Genomic DNA, 20,524 nt, shown 5'->3' with positions numbered 1-20,524 from the left:
GTAAGTACTGTACATTATAGTACAGCCTTGTCTTGAACTTGGCTGTGAATCATGAAATCTTTATTTCATTTGATGTTGGAGAAATTAGAAAATATGCACATGCAAAATAATAACAGAAAAAACAATCCTAGTAGTTTGTATAGTTTAGCAAGTGTTGGGACACCAAAAATATATATTTTTTTACATCCATATAAGATTTACAGCCATTACGGTAGTCAGCAAAAATAACTTTAAAAATTTCAATTTTAGACCTTAGCCCACAGAGAAACCTACTCCCACCCCAGTCTTCCAGGTTTTTTTTCTCTCCAAAATTATTCAGCTTATTTGTGAGTATATATGATGCCTAGTTGGTCTTTTAGTCAAAATAGTACCGATCTGACATGCAGTATGACCACCACAGCAGCCATCTTGGTAATTTTTTATTGCTACTCCTCCTGAATGGATATTTATATTAACATGGGTTTTTCACCAATAGATTCATGATACACAGTTGATCTTAAATGAAAATGGTACCAGTTTACAACCAAAATGGCTACCATGATGACTATTCTATTTACCCCCAGAATGGATGATCATTATGACATGATGTTTTCATAAATATCTAATGATGTGTACTTTATCCTCAGTAAAAATGGTGCCAAACTGACAACCATTAATAACTGCTATGTGCACCACAGCTCATTTGAAAATCTTGTTATTGCTGTTGAATATTAGAGATGATTTCAGTACTCGACAGTTAAAAGGAAGATATGTTCTTATCTTGAATCCTGGAAATTCTGTTCACTCAGTAGAGCATCAGTCCCTTTGAGGGACTTAGGTTTTGAGATGTCAGGTATTAAAAATCAAATATTTTTCATCAAATTTGAATTGAAATGTCAACAATAATGCTGATAATTCTTATTTGTGTTGTATTCACCTGCATGGTGAAATTGTTCAGTCTTGGTCAGAAAGTAGATCACCAGTGCCTGCTCAGTCAGCCATCATACACACCTGTGCATGAAACATTGTCATTGTTGCACTAGTTTATCATCCGAATCAATAAATTAATTTAGCTGCCAAATCAGTAATTGCAAATGATCAACATGAATCCATAGCAAAGAGAAAGTATCCAATGCTGCTTTATTACCATTTGTAAAATGAAAGCCACCTTCATGCACATATAACAAGATAGAAACCAAATGGATATAGATCAAGTGAAAACAATGAACACAGTGTATGCAAATGAAATATTTATGATCATGAAATATGAGAGTCTCTACAAATCCTTACCATAAATATTAATGCAGTGATGAAAATAGATAAAGAAATATAGTAATAATTATAGGTTACTGCATTTGTATGGGAAAATATGAACAAGTTTTTCGGATGGAAATACTGCACGACCTTGGGGGTGCGGTATATCCATCCGACAAAATGAGTACCATGGCATGAACACAAAAATTAAAAATAAACCTCCCATGAATAAATGGAAAATTCACCAATGATATAATATTGACTTTGTCATATATAACTAATAAGTTATTTATTCACCGTACTGTGAATATGTTATTAATAAAACATGACTGGTTCATGTAACCATATGCATTGGCAATATTCCAGATTCACAGTTCAAGATTCTAAATACCTACTTTAAAAAAAAAATTCAAATCCTTTGAACAAACTTTTGGAACCTCCAACCCCTTTCCGGCCATACCACCATGTTGCTCAGTTGCTGACTACTTTATTTGCTGCTGAATATTTTGCTCTGTTGCCAAATATGTTGCTCTGTAGCCTACCATGTTACCCTATTGCCAACTATTTTGCTGTTTCCAGCAATCTTGCCCTGTTGCCAACTATGTTGCTTCAATTCCACCAGTGTTGCCCTGTGCCACCTATGGGGCTATACTGCCATTCATGTTGTCCTGTGCTAGTTATGCTGCCACACTGCCAGCTTCAACTAAATCAAAACTAGCCAGCATATTATATTGAATAAATTTCAATAATAATAATAATCAAATATATACATTTGATCAGTCATACTCAAAATAAAAAAGAAATTCAGACTTATAATTAAAAAAAGCCATTTAAATACACACTACCTTTAACTTTCTACTTTGATATAAATATCATAAATAGTAAACTAATTTTCATATACCAAAACATGATACAATTTACTAGAATTTTAAATGTCAAGAATAAGAACTGAAACTCACAAGATAATCACTCAAGAAATGAAAGTACATGACACCCAAACATAAGTATGATGACTTTTGACATTTAACTTTGCGGGGGGGGGGGGGGGGGGGGGGAGGGGGGGCTCGTATTCCTGCAACAAGCAAAATGAATATCAAAATCTGGGCTGTATTATTCTAAATACAGTATATGACAAAATGCAAGTGTTCCAAACATCACAGAAAAATTATAAATATGACGGATTAAAAGTTTGATGAGTGCACCACAAGGTGTCAGACCACATGTGCCTGTACATGTAATTAGTCTTTTAAACAGACTGACAATTATGCACTCACAGTCAATTAACAGGTGTCTGAATCTTTGCAACTGCAAAGATCTGGTCTGTTCAGCTCCACCTAATCCTTTCATACAGTCATCTGACAGAGTGCATCATTTGAACTCTAATAGACTACACACTGCAAGGCTGATGCTGACCTTGTAGAAATGGATAAAATAAACTTAAGGTTTACCAACAAAATGTTAATTACCGATGACTAGTCATTTGGAATTTTCATGCATCCAAAAGTAAATGTACATGTAATTTTTTATGTAGATTTTGATGTTCTGGAGAACCCTGATCCAACAAATGTATTGCTTTGACCTTGGCCCAATGATACGAACCATTTCACTTTCAGATTTGACATATTGACACTTTTGGCTTTGTGTTATACTGACAGTGTAACTGGAGTATGGTGAGTTAGTGGGAAATGAGAAAGAAATGTTTACAAGTTTACTTTCATGATTTGCCTTGTTCTAAGCAGTGCTTTTCTCATCAAGCGAAAGTTTATTTTGAACACAGACTGGTAACTGTCATTAAATTCCATGGACCACTGAATGTAATTAGAAACCATTATTTGGTTAGGAAATATCTGCCACTGACTGTGGAAAGTAGGTTACTATTATATTCATCACTTTTTGAAAAGAAATTTGTGGGGTGGTATTGGAATGACCATTGAAACCAGGTAACCATTATATCAGGGTGACTGCTTGGATGGGTATGGCTGTACATGTACACGTGTTATTGTATAAAAGAGGCACATGTACTAAATAGATAAGTAAAACCAGAAGTAAGAACAGTGCATGGGGTGGCTGTATGATATTAATAAGAAGATGCCTTCATTTGAGAAAATTAATGAGTTATAAGGCAAAAAAAATGTTTTTCCGGTCAGCTAGCCATTTGTTTTTCATCGCTGACCCCAACCCCCCCATTTAAATCCCCCCCCCCCAAAGTCCCAAAATTCATTTGTGCATTTAATTGAGCTGGTTTTGCCCACTTGAAGTGCTTAGTATATATACATACTAATCATTATATATATATATATATATATATATATATATATATATATATATATATATATATATAATGTTTTAAAAAAAACTACTTATCTATCCTTGTTTTAAAAACTGCAATAGGAAACACACATATTTTTTGCCTAGCGAATAGATATCAGGTGCTTTAATCAAACAAAACCATGCTCCTGTGCCTTATATTACCTGTAAAGAACATGTTTTATGACCTTAATTAAGTGTCAAGCTTACGTATTATTTTTGTATAAGTTCCAAAACTGTCCAGGTATTATGTCTTTAATCCACGTACTCTATGTATAATGCTGGTATGAAAATAGTACATCATGAGTTAAGTACTCCTTAGTATTTAACGTGGCATCCTTTGAAGTCACATTTACAGAATTTGAGAAGCTTGACTTAATCAGACATTTTGGTCTTTGATATCTCATTGTTTTTCTACATCAGCCAAAACATTTTCCAGAAAAGACAAGAACATGTTCTTCAGATGAAGTCTCAAGAGAATTCAGATGTTGCTGTCAAATTGACAAATTGCGAATGATCACAGCATTGGGTTTTCTTCCATCTGAAAATGTCATTGATGCCTTTGAAGAATTGTCTGCACATCTGCTAGATGATGCAATGCCTGTAGATGTGTATTTTGGAAGGCCACAAAGACAAGGTCACCATTCTCCGTTGATCTCAGGAACATGTTTAATCATTGTTATGTATATTTAATTTAATTGTTTGTTAGTTTGAATTTTTTTAAATTTCATTACATGTTATTGTAATGTAACATTGTTTGCTGGACTTTTTTTTTTTTTTTTTAAATTTCATTTGTGTAAACAACATAAAATAGCTTCATTATACTCTATGTGTATGAGCTTTTTAACCAAATTATTTTTTAGGTAAACAAGAAGTGGTCAGCATGTTGATCAGGATTAGGGTTTTTGGAGATTCCCACATGAATTTTATAGGTTATTGTTTAGTATGTAAACAAGGCTCATTAGACCATTCTAGAAAGTTATTTTCCATTAGGTAATAGTTGTTTTTAGAAAACGCTGTGACCTGAGGTCAAGCAGAGAACTATATTATCTTGTGACTGTAGGAATTTGCCAGTCATTCTTTAACATCTGGTACTGTACGTTGTATTATGTTGTGTCCAGTTTTGGCTGAATTTTATTTTCTTCAAATTATTGAATTCAAGTGATTATTTTCTCTGGAAATACAAAAGTGCTTTGAAATTTTTTTGGATCAAGACATTCATTGGAATTTATATTAAATTCAAACCTGGAATAATATTTCTGTGATTCAACAATAGACTTTTGACACATCAGCGCTTAGCTGAGCATAACAGACATGTCATCGCCTTCAATTTTGGATCTCATCGCGACTTGAACTCAGTTTCATTCAGGACTTTTTATTACAAGGATTTGTGTTTTAAATTCTTGGATTACAATTTTGGATTTAATTTGCAATACCATAAGTTCTTTTTTCTCATTTTTCACTTTGTATTATTATTTGTTAAATTTTACAAAGCTTGCTATCAGGGCATATACAACATCAACCAAGAAAAAAAAAGCACAACACTGATGTTAATGTTAGCCTGCTTGGTGTAATTCAGGAAGCCCATCCTTGCTAACTGAAGGCCATTGATTCATTTTGTTCCACGCCAACCCTTTATTGTTGCTGGTGACAAGAACATTATTTGGAATAAGTACCCTCTCAGACTCATGTGTGAAAGATTTACATCCCATTGCAAGCAAAACCGATTGACCAGCTAGAGCACTCTTTACATATTAGGTATTGAATATGGTGACTTTCAATATGCCCACATACCTTGACCCAAAATAATATTAGGTGTGAATGGTTTAATTTGGCTGACATGCATCATGAATAGCTGAAATTATTATTTTCATTGTTTACCTAGGCAACCAGATTATTATTATTATTATTATTATTATTATTATTATTATTATTTACCTAGGCAAAGATGACAAGAAATCTGATAAACTAGTTTGTTTCAGCTGCATCCATTCAGGTAGCAGAGCAATAAATATTGCTTCATCTAGCTACATGTGGAACCAAGTGGATTGATTATCCATGGCCTTGCAGAGATTTTGTAAGACCAGTACCTTGTAATTCTAGCTCAGATTTGTTCGAATGTGTACTTTCTTATTGTAGGAAAATGCAGAACTGCAGCTGTTAGTGAGGATGATATCACTGGGGCTGGGGGCATGGGACATGATAGATAGCCAGCTCTTCAGGGAACCTAAACTTGTAAGTCAAACTAGTATGTAAAACACGTAGACTTTTGATTGCAGTGTTGTAGCATTTTTGTCAAACCAGCATGGACATTGTTCAAGCATGTGTGAGTTATAGCATTGAGTAGAAATCATGACCACTGCCTTATCTCCATAAACAATACATCAGAGAGTCAGTATGGAATAAAAAATTCATTGGCATTGTGCAATAAAGAAACCCATTATTCCAGAAGCATTATATACCACAGATGAAGCATACCATTAGTTATTGTTCAACACTCTACAGATAACAAACCACTTTGCTTTATAAAAAGCTAAAAAATATTGGAAGATAAATAGTGATTGTGGGCACTCAGTTGTTTTGATACATCAAGTGTGCTTTTAACAGAATCCAGGTGGCTGCCTTTTACTTCCAAACACATCTATCAAAAAAATCCCACAAATTATATTATTTATAATTGATTATTCTGACTCGACTTGTATATTGCTACTTGCCTGTTATTTACCCTTCCTAGGCGTGCATGCAACACTAACCCCATATGGAGTCTCTCATTATGGTTGCTTTAGGACTATCATACATGTATTTCTACTCTTGATACCAAAATATTTCTCTCATAAATACTCTCAGAGTCATAATTAATAAATCTCTTTTTTAAATTTCTTTTCATCTTAACACTGAAATAAGTTTGTGTGCATTTGTAAGGTACCATATAGAGTTTGATTATCGCTGACTAATTGATGGTTAAACACCTGATTGGGAGATTGCAAATATGGCAGTTCTTTTGGAAAATACACATACCTCTGTGGCTCAGATGTATGGTTGCACTTTCTGGTGGATGGACATGTCTCAGACAGAAGTAATGTATGGTAATGCCCGTTGTTTCATTCATTATCCTACCTGAAAAATTAGAAAAAAATGCTTGAGTGCAAGACAGTACATATCAAATTAGTCATGTGGCCTCATTAGGCATATTATATCTTCTTTGGCAATCTACAATAACAATAAATACAGGTAATCAAGAAAAAAACCTTTACAATTTTAAAGTTTAGACTTTGGCCAGCAGATAAGTTGGTCCCCCTTCTTCCAGGCTTTACATTTTTCCTAAATTTTTCAGCTTATATGCAGGCATATATGGTAGTGAGAAGCATGATCACAATATGAACAATATGTGAATATAAACATTAATTCCTTGCTAAAGTGAAACAATATTGCAAAGATTGTGGTAGTAACTCCACACTTGAGTTCTCTTTAACATGATGTACAATACAATGGGGAGACATCCATGCAGAATGCCATACACTTGCTGGAAATTAAGATCTCTGAACATCTAAGATTTGACACTTTTCCACATTATTATTCATTTCAACAATGCATTGAGGTCAGATTAATTAAGAACAATTACTAAACTTCCGTTGTTAATTAAGTGACCCTAATTTGAGCTGTTAAGTATAATGTGCCAAGTTGGATGGCTTCATGTGTTAGAAACACACCTTTCCTAAGCTGAAGTTGACATCGTCTTATGGTGCTCACATTTTATACAGTGTTTTATATTGGTCACCGCCTTTATTTGTGCTGAACATCCACTGAAGCCAAGTCTTTATTAGGGAGAGACCATTTAAGTTTTTAAAGTGGTGGCTGGTAAATGCTTGAAAATATTGTCCTGTTCTGATTTGTTGTATAAAAAGGACACTATGTCACTTCTTGTTTTACTTGAACAACTTTATCTGTGTTTGTGTTTTTTAAATTTTTAATGTAGCTTTAATAATTATAGTCATATTGCTATGATGGCTTCATTTTGGCAATTTATAGTGATGTCTAGTACTGGGGCATCATGCTGCAGACATGTAGCATCATTTCGTACCCAGTCACATCATCCTGACACCAGTCCAAATACTAACCTCTTAATCCTGAGCACAAAGCAATGCAGCTGCTTGCAACATTTGTAAAAGTCTTTGGAATGACATGGCCAGGGCTCGAACATGTGACCTCCTGCATCCAAGGCAGATGCTCTAACCACAAATTTATCTTGTGATGAATACAAAAATATAAATATCCAATCAGAAAGAACAGTATAGTCCCACAAGTTAAATGACCAGTCTTTTATAGTTCACATCTGAGTGTAAATTTTTATGTTTTCGGTTTTATTTATTTTCTATTAAACAGAATGGCTATCAGCTGGAATTTAATTGTCCATACCTCAGAGGATTACTTTTCATGTTTAAAGAGTAGGATAAATTTATACTGTTCAAGAGAAGCTCACCAAGTCTCGTCAGTTCAGTGTGTAAGTTTGTTAAGATTTCTTTGAATAAAGTAAAAGTGTAAACTTATTGCAAAAGATGTCGATCAGCCTATTCTATTTTACAATCCATAAAAATTGTTAATACTTAAATTATATCTTACATAGTATCTACTTGTTGTTTGTCACTGTTATGGATCACTGCCATCTCACCTCTGCATGGTTTCAAGGCTCGGGGTTTGGCCAATGTGGGTATGTGAGAAAGCTTGCCAGTGGCTTCTCGTGGGTCAGTGGTTCTTTCTGGGAAGTTCCTGGGTTCTTCCTCCACCATTAATACTGGCCACCATGTATAGCCTATCTTGTGCTGAAAAATGGCGTTAAACCCTACAACAACAACAACAACAACAACTCAAAAATAGTTGAAAATGTACCTGGAATTGCAAATAAAGTAGCACCAGTTGTGTTGGATGCATCAAAAACTTTTGCCACAGGAGCCGCCTCTGTAGCATGTACAGCACTAGGACAAAAGATAGCTGATAAAGTCAAGGGCTGAGTGCCCGGCACTTTGCCAAGTGCACCTATCGCAAGCGATAGGGATATAAAACAAGCAATTTCTATAATTGCACCAACATCAGAAACTAATGCGGCACTGATAAAAACGACAAAAAAAAGATGTCCACCAGGTGAAGAAATTATCAGAAAATTAGTAACTAAAACTAGACCATGTCCTGATATTGTGGCGTTCTAGTGGGTTGCTTTGCAATTACAAACCACAGCGTGGTTCATTTTATCTAACAATTACACACCAAAAAATGCCTATCAAAATTTACCTTGCCAGTAGCTTCTTGTTAGTCGGTGGTTCTTTCCAGGGTTTTCCCGGGTTCTTCCTCCACCATTAATACTAGCTGCCATGTATAGCCTATCGTGTGCTGAAAAATGGCGTTAAACCCTACAACAAAAGCAACCATTTGTGAACTTCTTTCTCTTTTGATGATGACTACTCATGCAAAAATAGCATTTAACACTGGTCTTAAAAATAAGGCTGTTTCAAGTCAGAATAATTGCTAAGCAATTTTCACACTAATATGGAAGAATTTGCTGCTTCTGATTGTAGATCTAAATTTATAGTTTAAATAGTTTAATATACACAGTGGTCAGTTATAGCCACTTGCCACTTTACTAATCTAATTAAAAATCTGGCCAACACCGAAGTCATCTTGAAAAATCCTGTTTTTATTTCGCATCCTGAAGACTTTCGTGAAGCTGTTTACCGTCGTAAATGAAAGTGGTGCTGCTCAGACATCCAAATTGGCCACCACAGCAGCCATCTTGAAAATCTTGTTATTGCTACATATCCTGAATGAATTCACACATCGGCATGTGGCTTTCACTAAAAGACTCCTTATGATGTCTAGTTTGTCCTAAATGAATATATTGTCCCCAGATACCTAGTGTAGCCACAGCAGTGGCTTTTTTGAGAATCTTATCTCTACTCCACTTGAATCCATGTGATTATATTAACATCTTTAAAATCTTGTTATTGTTACATATCGTGAATGAACCGACATATTGGCATGTGGCTTTCACTAAAAGACTACTTATGATGTCTAGTTTGTCCTAAATGAAAATATTGCCCCAGGATACCTATTGTAGCCACAGCAATGGCTGTGTTGAGAATCTTATCTCTACTCCACTTGAATCCATGTGACTATATTAACAGCTAGAAAATCTTGTTAATTCTACTTCACATCAATCTTGTATGGTCATCAGCATGGGGTTTTCACTAAAAGATGCTTTTTGATGTCTTGTTGGTTCTAAATAACAATTAGACCTCCAATATGGCCAACACAACAGCCATCTTGAAAACCTTGTTATTACTACTCTTTCAGCATGGAATGGCATATTGGCTTAGATTTTTCACCAGAAGACTCCTTACAATGTCTGTTTGGTTGTAAATTAAAATTGTGCTGATCTGATGTCCATTAAAGCTGTCATAGTGACTATCTTTAATATCTTAAGCTACTTCTCCTATATGGAAATTCATATTGATATTGGGTTTTCACTAGATGAAAATGGTTCTGATCAGACATCCAGTATGGTCACCATGGCATCTGTCTTTTTAATGCTGTTCCGAAATGGAAACTTAAGTTTCCTGCCACCACCCTACCCCAATTTCAGCACTAAATATGTTTTGTCCTACATCCGTAAAACTTAATAGCTGACCACTATAGGTTTGCTATCCTCCACCCAATCATACACTAGGCAAAGTGTTGGGAATGAAACTCCATAATGAAGCTTCAGAACATCAGAGTGACATCTCTTAGAACAAATCTAAGAGCTGAGGTGTATTATGTTTCTCCTCTATAGGACACATGATTCATGAATACCTAACCAGTGCCGACTAACAGTGGAACTCATTATTGATGTGTGTATTGACTTCTGCCCTTTGAAATGGAATTTTTTTAAAAAGGTGAACTCAATAAAGAACCTTTTTAATGATGTACCACTAGAGTAAAATATCAGTATATTATTATTTTAACTTTCAATATATATATGTGTATATATATATATATATATATATATATATATATATATATATATATATATATATATATATATATATATATATATTGTATACATTTAAGTTTAGGTTTATTTTCACAAAACCACATTTAATCTACTGACATCTATAATTACATGGCATTGGCTTTTCACCTGACAAAATAAATCCTGAATAGTGCAACAAATGCTCAAATTTTTGAAACAGGAAAGTATTCCTCGCCCCCAAATATGTTTTGAGTTGTACATAATTCAAAATTTTAAAGTTCTTCTCTTTTCATTTTACCTTAAAAGATCTCCTTAGTTGAAATAACTAATACTTCTCATCACCTTCCAGCATGTGTAATGCCAGTAGAAAGAATAGAATACTCCTGACCAACAATTTGTGCTAAGTTAAGAAATACATATAGTATTTCTTTACTTGGTCTCAGACACATTGGGTTGGATTTGTTGATGCTTACTGATGTCTTTACTAACTGTATTCAGAGTTATGTCACTTTATCAGAATAATTGCGTTTTTTTCTTTTTCTTCCAGGAAACAGTGATCCTGACCAAGTTCCTGCCATACCTGACAGGCATGATGGTGGAGGACCAGATTCGTGCTGTATCTGCCAGACTGCAGGATGAAATCCCGTCACCACTCAGGTCCCCAACAAACCTGTATTTGATCTTCATTCGGGAAAGTGCAGTGGCCAGCATGTTGGCAATGTACTATGCACTACAGGTATAGCTTGTACTGACTACACAAAATACATCAAGCACAGGATATGTGGCTAGGGATTTTTGTTCTTGGAATAACATCACACGAGTGCTTATTTTACTAATTATAGACATACAAGTGGATAATCTCTTCTTAAATTGGAATGTAAGATTAATTCCCTTTATTTAAGGTGTAAAAGTTTTATTAAAACTGCTTTGAAGGTTATGATAGCCTTAGAAATAATGATTTGACAGCTACTTTCAGAGTTCTGGTCAGGCTAACTAGGATCTTTGAAACTGAACCTTTACACATAGCACTATTTAAGCAGTCTAGCTCCAAAGCAAATGTCAATTAAATGATCTACTACAAAGTCATTTGTAGCTCTACTGGTTGTAGATCTGTCCATTAGCATATGTATGTTATTGTTACTCCTCATTAACTACTATATGTGTAGAAGTCAACCCTTTTTAATAAAAATTTGATTCATGCAGAGTAAGGGTTGTTTTATAAGCGCAACATACAAAAAAATGTGATAATCTAGAGTAATGTTGGAAACTCACTGTCTGCATTACACAAAAATACTGCAAAAATTAAACTATTTAAACGTTTTCATATCGCTGTTCCCATTCAGAAAGGTGCATATGATATGTTCTTTGTTTATCCGGTTGATGACGTTATTCATTACACAGTACTTGTATCTGTAGGTATTTGGATTTTAATCATTTGAAAGTATTACTGGTAAATTAGATGCTGTTCACTGCAAAGTAAAGTGCCAGTAAATTTTGGTTACTGCAGTGTTTACTAGAAAGTATATTGCTTTCATTTTTGTGGAATTGCCAGTTTGCATATGCCCACCCAACCATAAGACTGCTAGCACAAGTCAAGGTGGCACACATGCACCTTCTGTGTGGAGGTTTGGAGTCTCAATCCCAGGACAGTTTTCAGAAGGAATATTTCTTTGAGTATGCCACATTCACAGCAGAAAGAACATTTTGGCGGACAGTCTATCAAGAAAAGTGAAGATAGTTCTTATGGAATGGTTGCTCAAGCAGTCTGTAGAAGACTCCCTAGTTCCATCTTTGGGGAACACCCTTGGAGGACTTGTTTGCCAACAAGCTGAACAAAAGCTCACATTTTATGCTTCCCCAGTCCCCAACCAGGGGGCCTGGACAGTGTATGCCTTCAGCCTGAGTGGGATCATCTGTTTGCTGATGCCTTTCCCATCCTTCAGGATGATCCCACAAGTCCTTCACAAAGTCAGGTTCAATTCATTTTGGTTGCCCCTTTGTGGCCTCAGCAATCATGATTCAGTGATCTTCTCTATCTGCTGGTGGACCATCACCATACCTTACCTCAGAGGAGGGCTCTCTCCTACAGAACAGCCCACAGATTCTCCACCGTCACTTTGGCTTATCTCAAACAATATTTCTGCAAAGAAAAGTTTTTGAGCCAAGTTGCCAAGTGCATCATTTAAACCAGGAGATGATCAACCTCAAAGCTGTATTACCAATATGCCAAATGGAGAACCTTTTGTGATTGGTGCTGCAGAAAATGGGTCAGTTCTAGCTTTCCATCTTTGAGTGCAGTGGCTGATTTTGTTCCCTTTCTTTTTGAAGAGAAACAATGCTCAGTTTTTACTGTCATAGGTTATTAAGCAGCCATTTCCAACACACTCAAATTTTCAAAAGTCCCTGCTATCAGATTGGATTCTCACATAGCAGACATGATGAGGTATTTTGAATTGCAGAGACAAGTGTCTCACCCTCTAATGCCTAAATGAATCTCTCTTATGTCTTGTGGTCTCTAAATAGCCCCCCCTCCCTTTTGGGTTCACCTTCCTTTCAGTATCTTACCCTCAAGACAGTTTTCTTGCTCGCCTTAGTGTCTGGGAGACAAAGGAGTTAACTCCATGCCATATCCTTAAAGCAGAGTTGTATCAGGTTAAATGGGAATTGGCAATCTCTCTTCTTTGCCAGCCAGGTTTTCTAGCTAAAAAGTAGCTTCCTTCATTTGCTCTACTCCTGATTGAGTTCCCCAGTGTTTATTGGGGATGACCAAGATAGACTTCAGTTAGGGATCTTCAGCTTTACTTAGAGGCCTCTAAAGGGAGAAGGAAGCATAGGAAACATATTTTCCTATCCATTACAGGAGCAGCTGATCTGTCAGGTTCTACCATATCTGGGTGGATCACATGAACCTTACTGTTTAGAAAGCTTACCTACTGATAGGGACCTGTCCTTTATAAAAATTGAATCCCATTAGGTTCAAGCCATTTTTACCTCATCATCCTGTCTAACTCGTTCATCTTTGGAGGATGTGGTGAGATCCACATTTTGGTACTCTCACACTACTTTCTCCTCCTTTTACCTTTGCCCTTCAAAAGCGAAGGTATTTTCTCACTTCGCCAAATCGGCATTGCTCAAAAAGTGGCCATATGGATTCCATCTTGCAGCAGTCTCCTGCTTTTCTTTGCAGGTGAGTATTCTTTGTATGTTTTTTATTCCTCACTTCAGGGATGATCAGATCTCCCAAGGAACTGACAAATTCAGCTATGCAGAAGCAGCAGGTAAGATATTACTGATTTTAAAATGTGGATTTTTCAGGATAAAACTAATTTTAATGATGTAATACTTACCTGCTGTTATTGCCAGATTCCTTCCTCCTCCCTGCATTTGTTGGGCTGCTTCTCATATATATGAAGAGATGGTCCTTCATACACATCCATTGTATGGAGTTCTTACGTAGGGGCTTACTTAGTGTTTTGGAAGATTTTACTTCGCACTAATGGAATGGTTGAATTTCTGTCATTCAGTCATGTATTTTCCACCTGGAAAGTTCTAGCTCTGCAGTAGCAGCAGGTATGTATTACATCATTAAATTTTTTGTTTTACCCCCTTAAAACTACATTAAAGTCACATGAACAAATTTTGGACAAGTACAATTAAAAGGAATAATAATTGACTCTTAACAGTCTGAAGATATACATTTGTACAGCATAGAAGAAAGAGTGAGGGTAAAATAAAAAAAAATTCTGCATGTTGCAGTAGCAGTTAATATCTCCTGTACATCATTTGTATCATCATCATCTTTTGCAATTCAGTCAAAATGCCTAATATTATGCAAACTTAGTTGTGAAATGGGTAGCTACAGTAGATATGATTGTCATTGCTGTACAATAAAAATTGCCGCCAGTTTTCTGTGTCATGTTGGTTGTATCTTTATCTAAGTGGAATATCTTCGTATTCATACTTCTTTTTCTCTATTGTTTAACTTGTACTGTATTATGATTAATATAAACACATCATATCCATCAATGATGCCTTGTAGATTACTTGAAATGGCTAAGCCACATGTGTGCTAATGCTCTAAGATCAATCTCTAATTTGCTATTAATATGTGGCTTCTTATTTTTCATTGCTTTAAAAAAGTATCCCTAGTTAAACTTTGTTGACTACTCTGAACTGAAGGTGGAAGAGATTCTGTCTTCAGAGGTTGTAAATCCTATTATTTCATGTTTTTCTTGAATCGTTCATATTAGTTCAAAGGTCATAACAAGTGTTTCTCATTGTGTTCACTTTGCAGTACTGCTCACTCATGTAACTTTTAATCTACTTGAATACACGATGGGGGGCCCCGAGTGGCCGAGTGGTCTAAAGCGCTCTTCGTTACGGATCACTGCCATCTCACCTCTGTCTGCGGCGGTTCGAGTCTAAGATTCAGCCAATGTGGGCATGTGAGAAAGCTTGCCAGTAGCTTCTCGTGGGTCGGTGGTTCTTTCCGGAGTTTTCCGGGTTCTTCCTCCACCATTAATACTGGCCGCCATGTATAGCCTATCGTGTGCTGAAAAATGGCGTTAAACCCCACAACAACAACAACAACAATACACGATGGAGCACTCCCGGCCTGTTTGATTGAATACAGTTTTGTAACACAAGCTGTATTCAAACATTTGAATTCTACGTGCTGCTTGAGTATGGGGTTTCTTCGTTTAATATCTCTTTGTATTATGTATTTTGAATGTATTTACCTAATAAGCAATCATGCAAGAAAGATGGTACACTTTTTACTGTATGCAGATGTTTGCCAGAGCACTTGACAAAAACCTAACAAAATTTTCATTCAGCAACTTTGTATTCAATTCCATCATGCATTTTAAAGTGCCATTTAAACCTACCAAACAAAACCAATTGTTTACATGTGTGACATTATAAGGACTTGGGTCTGTTAGGTTTTATTCAGTTACAGAGCTCAATAAATGTGTTATTTGATTTGTCCTTCAGGGCAAGATAAATTGAATATTTACTTGTTTCAGTTTTTCTCATCCTGCACTGTACATGATACTGGATCAGCTTGTCCAGTTGGATGGGCATCATGAAAATGGGACTTGCCCTTACTTAGTCACCACTTGCAAACACAAGTGGACAATTGGAAATTTTTAGCCACTGACGTTTGTGTACTGGCATTCTGTGATGTCTTCTGACAGCTCTTGTATGTTTTTCAGGTTGCAAGACAGAAAGATAGATTTGGGCTGTGTCAGGTGCTGCCCAGTCTAGTTCGGTGTGAAAATGACCGACCTTACGATGACACCTTCCTTCACTCTCTAATCTCATATCTCATTCCCTTGGCTGATGACTTTGCTAGTGATGAATTTTGTACTCTGGTCTTTGAAGGCTTCCTGCTGGTAAGATTTGGCTTCTTTTATATATACTTGATATTTCAAGAAAAGTGGCTACTTGATATTTTAAATTTTCATGCAATTTGATATCTTTAATGCCTTACGTGTAATATGTTTTTTTGTGATGGTTCATCATCTTTCATGACAGTTCATCGTACAGTACTGACGTCATATGGAACTATAGGAGTCCACTATAAATAAAGTTAATCATTTTGTACATCTGTTTATTGATGCATACATTATGATACAGTTCAGAATGCCATGATCATGGATTGAGATGTCATTGCTGTGATGTTACAAACATCATGGTATTGTGATGCTATTATGATGATAAGCATGACTGCTACCACATTGAAAATGACAAAACCATTTTCTGTACTCTTATTTTATGCATTTGGTGACTGTATTCCAGCTACACAGATACAGACAGATCACGTGATGTTGCACTTCAATTCTGTGTGACTGCCAGTTTGGATCCTACCCCAATTTTATTTGCAAGATTGACATTGCCTTTTTATGTCTGGTAGTTTGTGCCAACACACTAAATTGTGACTTCCCAAATATCGGTGAAAAGAAACTTACTAGGTAGATAAATCAGTTTTTTGTGACTGGAATAGATATAATTAAATAGATACTATTAAATAGATAGAATTAAATAGATAAAATTAAAGTTTTAATGATGATACTGGATATTTTTTAACCTTACATTAATGCAGAATATTTGCTGCTTTATGAGAATTTTGCATTATTTGCTTTATTTTGGCATCATATAACCATTGTGCAAAGAGCCATTAAATGGTAATATATATATAGCTAAATTTGGGGTTATATTTTGACATACCAGTAGTAGCATTTTCATCTACATTCAAGTTAAATGACATGGCCTATTTTTGGGGGGCCAACATGTTAGTTTTGCCAGTGCAACAAAATGTATCTTATTGTTCTGTTCAGTATTTACAACACATGGGGAATTTGTTAACACCTATGGTGTGTATATTGGCCAGTATTCTTTCTTGCCTCAGTTGTCTTGGTCACTGTATGGCTGGGAATAGATGTTTCAAATAATTTTTGTGCAAACTTGATGAAACTTACCTTATAGACTTAGGAAATAACTGGCTTTAATTTTTTGGTTAACAGTGTAGTAAAACTACTTTTACTTATTCATTTCCATTGCAACAAATATAGTAGAATAATTTAAAAATAATAAACTTTTATTTTATTTGCACTCAGTACTACAAACTCAAGACTACAATATTATTTCTTGTGTTAAAATTAGTCCAGCTGCTGACCATGTTTGCATTTATACTTGTTGCTTTGTAGTCCTAATGATGGTGTGCATCCTGTGTTTTGTAAACAATTGAGTTATAATACATAAACTGTATGAAGTATATCTAAATTTAGTTCTTTGAAATAACTGATATCATATATTGAAACCCCTGAAAACCACAAAATCTTGGGATAAAATTTAATTTTCACTTTTGAAAGATTTTAGGTTTACTGAAGAGCTTGACCAGATGTGAAAAAGATGTCTTTTTATAATCACTTTTGTGACATGGGATAGACATATAATGTAATTAGAGAACACGTAGTTCAGAAAGTTGTTGGTTGTTTTAACATTTCATTACATATTTTCTAAACAATATATGTTCTTTCCAAAAATCACATCTAGTAAAGTGAATATCCAGTAATATCCACATACAGTAAATTAGTTCCACATAGAAATTGCAGTCCTTGTCTCCTTAAGAAACACTTAAGGAACAAGATACTTTTATTACTTTACTACAAGTCCATTAGAATTATGAATAATAATCCTTAATATTTAAATACTCCATATAATTCATAATCTTCCTATGCCAGATGTTTCTCCTAATTTCTTCAGCATAGATTTTGGTACATATTCATATTCTCTGATCAGGCTTCTTTCATTCCATAAGAATAGTCAGTTCTACAATGCTTAGCTGGTTGTTTTTTATATTTTGACATGTAATTGAAGACAAATAACAGTCATGGCTGCAGTGTGTGAAACTTGCCAAAAAATCCTGTAAGTCCACAGGAACAGTAACCTAAAGATGGTATTGGTCTTGTCCATTACCAGCTGGTTCTACATTTCATCATCCAGGAGAACAAGATGAACTCAGTGTCTCAATGGTAAATTCTGGTGGACATGAATATCAGTTTTTAATAAGGTTATTTATATAATGAAACAAAGGACATTAAGAAAAACATAAAATGAGATACTTATTTCATACGTCAGAGTTGTAAAATGTCATCATTAAATTTAGCATAACATTATTGACCAGGACAATGCTGCTAGATGTCCAGCTGATCCATACATCTTGTTATCACTTCTCCTTATGAAAAGAAAGTCATATCAACATGTAATTTCACCAGAAGACTTCTTATGATGTCTGGTGGGTGCTAAATGGAAATGGTACCAATCTGATGTCCAATATGGTTGCCACAGCAGCCATCTTGAGAATTTTGCTATCATTACTCATCCATAATGGAAGTCATATCTTGAAGATATTATCTCTACTCCTCACCAAATGGATGGCTATAACAACATGGGCTTTTCACCAATAGAATTATTAAGATAGATACATGGTCCTTAATGAAATTGGTGCTACTTACACATCCAATATGGCTGTTACAATAACTGTCTAAAAAATCTTATTGTCACTACTCCCCCAGAATAGATGATCATTATGATGGGCTTTTCACTAAATCTGAAATGAAAATGGTGCCAATTGTCCATCCAGTATGGCTGCCATGACAGCTGTCTAAAAATAAATTTTTTTTCTCACTATTCTCCTGAATGCATCATCATTATGACATAAGGATTTCAAGAAAAAAACTTCTAATGTCTACTTTGTCTTAAATGAAAATGGTTTTAACCTAATATCTCCTATGTGTACCACAGCAGCTAATTTGAAAATCTTGTTATTGCTAAAGAATATCTGAGATGGTTTCAGCACTCGATAGACTGCTCCAGTGGCCTATAAGTTAGAGTGTCCACCTTGGATGTGGGGGATTGTGGTTTTGAACCCCGACTAAATCATACCAAAGACTTATCAAAATGTTACTAACAGCTGCCTCGCTTGGCACTCAGCATTAAGAGGATAGTGTTAGGACTGGTTGGCCTGGTGTCAGGATAATGTGACAGGGTGGGACATCGTGCTACATGTCTGTGGCATGATGCCCCAGTGCTAGACATCACTATAAACTGCCAGACTGCAGACATCATAGCTATATGACTGAAAAATTGCTAAAGCTATGTTAAAAACCCAAATCACACACAGACACACACACATACATGCAACACACACTTCAGCACTCGACAGTTAAAATGAAGTAATTGTCTTATCTTGAATTTGTGGAAATTCTTTTTGCTCAGTAGAACATCAGTCCCTTCGAGAGACTTGTTTTAGCTCACATGGCTGTCAGGTCAAGTGAGTTTATGGTATGGCCCTTGTCATTTGTTGTTTGTCTTACTTCTTTTCATCAACAATTGCATGTTACCATGTAGGAGTTTATATTTCTGATCTTATTTTAATCATATTTGGAATTGGGAGTTTATATCATGAAAGTCTTGTATGAGTTTGATAATTGAAGACCATTCTGATTATGAAGTGAATGTGCATCTGATTGGGTAAACATGCTTCCACTCTGGAAACCATATTTTTAATCTCATTTTTAACAGATTTAGAATGTATTCTTACATCATCAAAATTTCTGGGATCCAACAACTCAGCTGAAAATATCCTTGTATTTGACCTTAGCTCAAAAGTCCCCACCATCATTATGACTTGGGACTTGTGAAGTTAATGTAACCTTAGCTAGATCAAGAAGTAAAATTGCTTTAAAGTCTCATTGCAAGAGTGAGAAGCATAAAATAAATGAAATGTCAGCAGTAGAAAGGGTTTAGAATACAGTTTCCTTAAACATGAAAAACTCCAGGAATGGGAAACTCTGACAAATGTGACTACTAACTCCCCAACTAATGTTGATGAGATGACTGCACCTCTACCCTCATGCCCCAGAGCCCATTAAGCTATGGTTTAGATAAATGGGACCAAGTTGACGCAATGTATTAGACTTTGAAAAAACATTTGATACTATACCCCATGAATCGGAGATGATTGGAGGGTGCATGATTGCATGAATCACATAAAGTTTGTATGAAATCATGTACTTTGATGAAAACAGAGATGTGCAAGAACTCCCACAAAATAGTTCAAAACCGTGCCTATAAATATTTACTCTGTGTGACAGTAGCCAAATTATATTTTTGTAAAGATAAATTGAACAAATAAGAATCTAGAATAAATTTTAAAGTGCAGTGATTTTATTTTATCACCATACCTCTTCCATTCCAAAGTCCACAGATGTACATTAATTCAAAAGGATACTTGGAAAGCCCACTAATTTTTTTATATCTGAAACGTGTGTCCTAGAGGGGTTCTGCAATGATACCCTTTAAATTCATATGCTCTTGCACAAACTTTGGCCCATTTCTGGAAAGTTACACCAACCATGGTAGGATGTAAAATTACTGATTATTTTCAACATCAAGTCGGCGTTGGCAGAAATGTGA

At 35.3% G+C, this 20,524-nt stretch overlaps 1 protein-coding gene across 1 annotated transcript in view; it reads left to right on the top strand.

Annotated features, from left to right (window-relative positions):
* The window catches only part of LOC149778448 (negative elongation factor B-like), a 48,927-nt gene that overhangs the window by 16,913 nt on the left and 11,490 nt on the right, over positions 1-20,524 (top strand). The window contains exons 3-5 of the mRNA XM_089939283.1: positions 5,680-5,775; positions 11,091-11,279; positions 15,757-15,936. Coding sequence (XP_089795409.1) covers positions 5,680-5,775; positions 11,091-11,279; positions 15,757-15,936 — 465 coding nt within the window. The remainder of the gene's footprint in view (positions 1-5,679; positions 5,776-11,090; positions 11,280-15,756; positions 15,937-20,524) is intronic.

The sequence above is a fragment of the Sinohyriopsis cumingii genome, chromosome 17, assembly GCF_028554795.1.
Source record: "Sinohyriopsis cumingii isolate HCF-2022 chromosome 17, ASM2855479v2, whole genome shotgun sequence".
In the NCBI taxonomy this organism is placed as follows: Eukaryota; Metazoa; Mollusca; class Bivalvia; order Unionida; family Unionidae; genus Sinohyriopsis; species Sinohyriopsis cumingii.
Note: the sequence above shows the minus strand (reverse complement) of the source record. Positions and strands in the feature narration are given on the sequence as shown.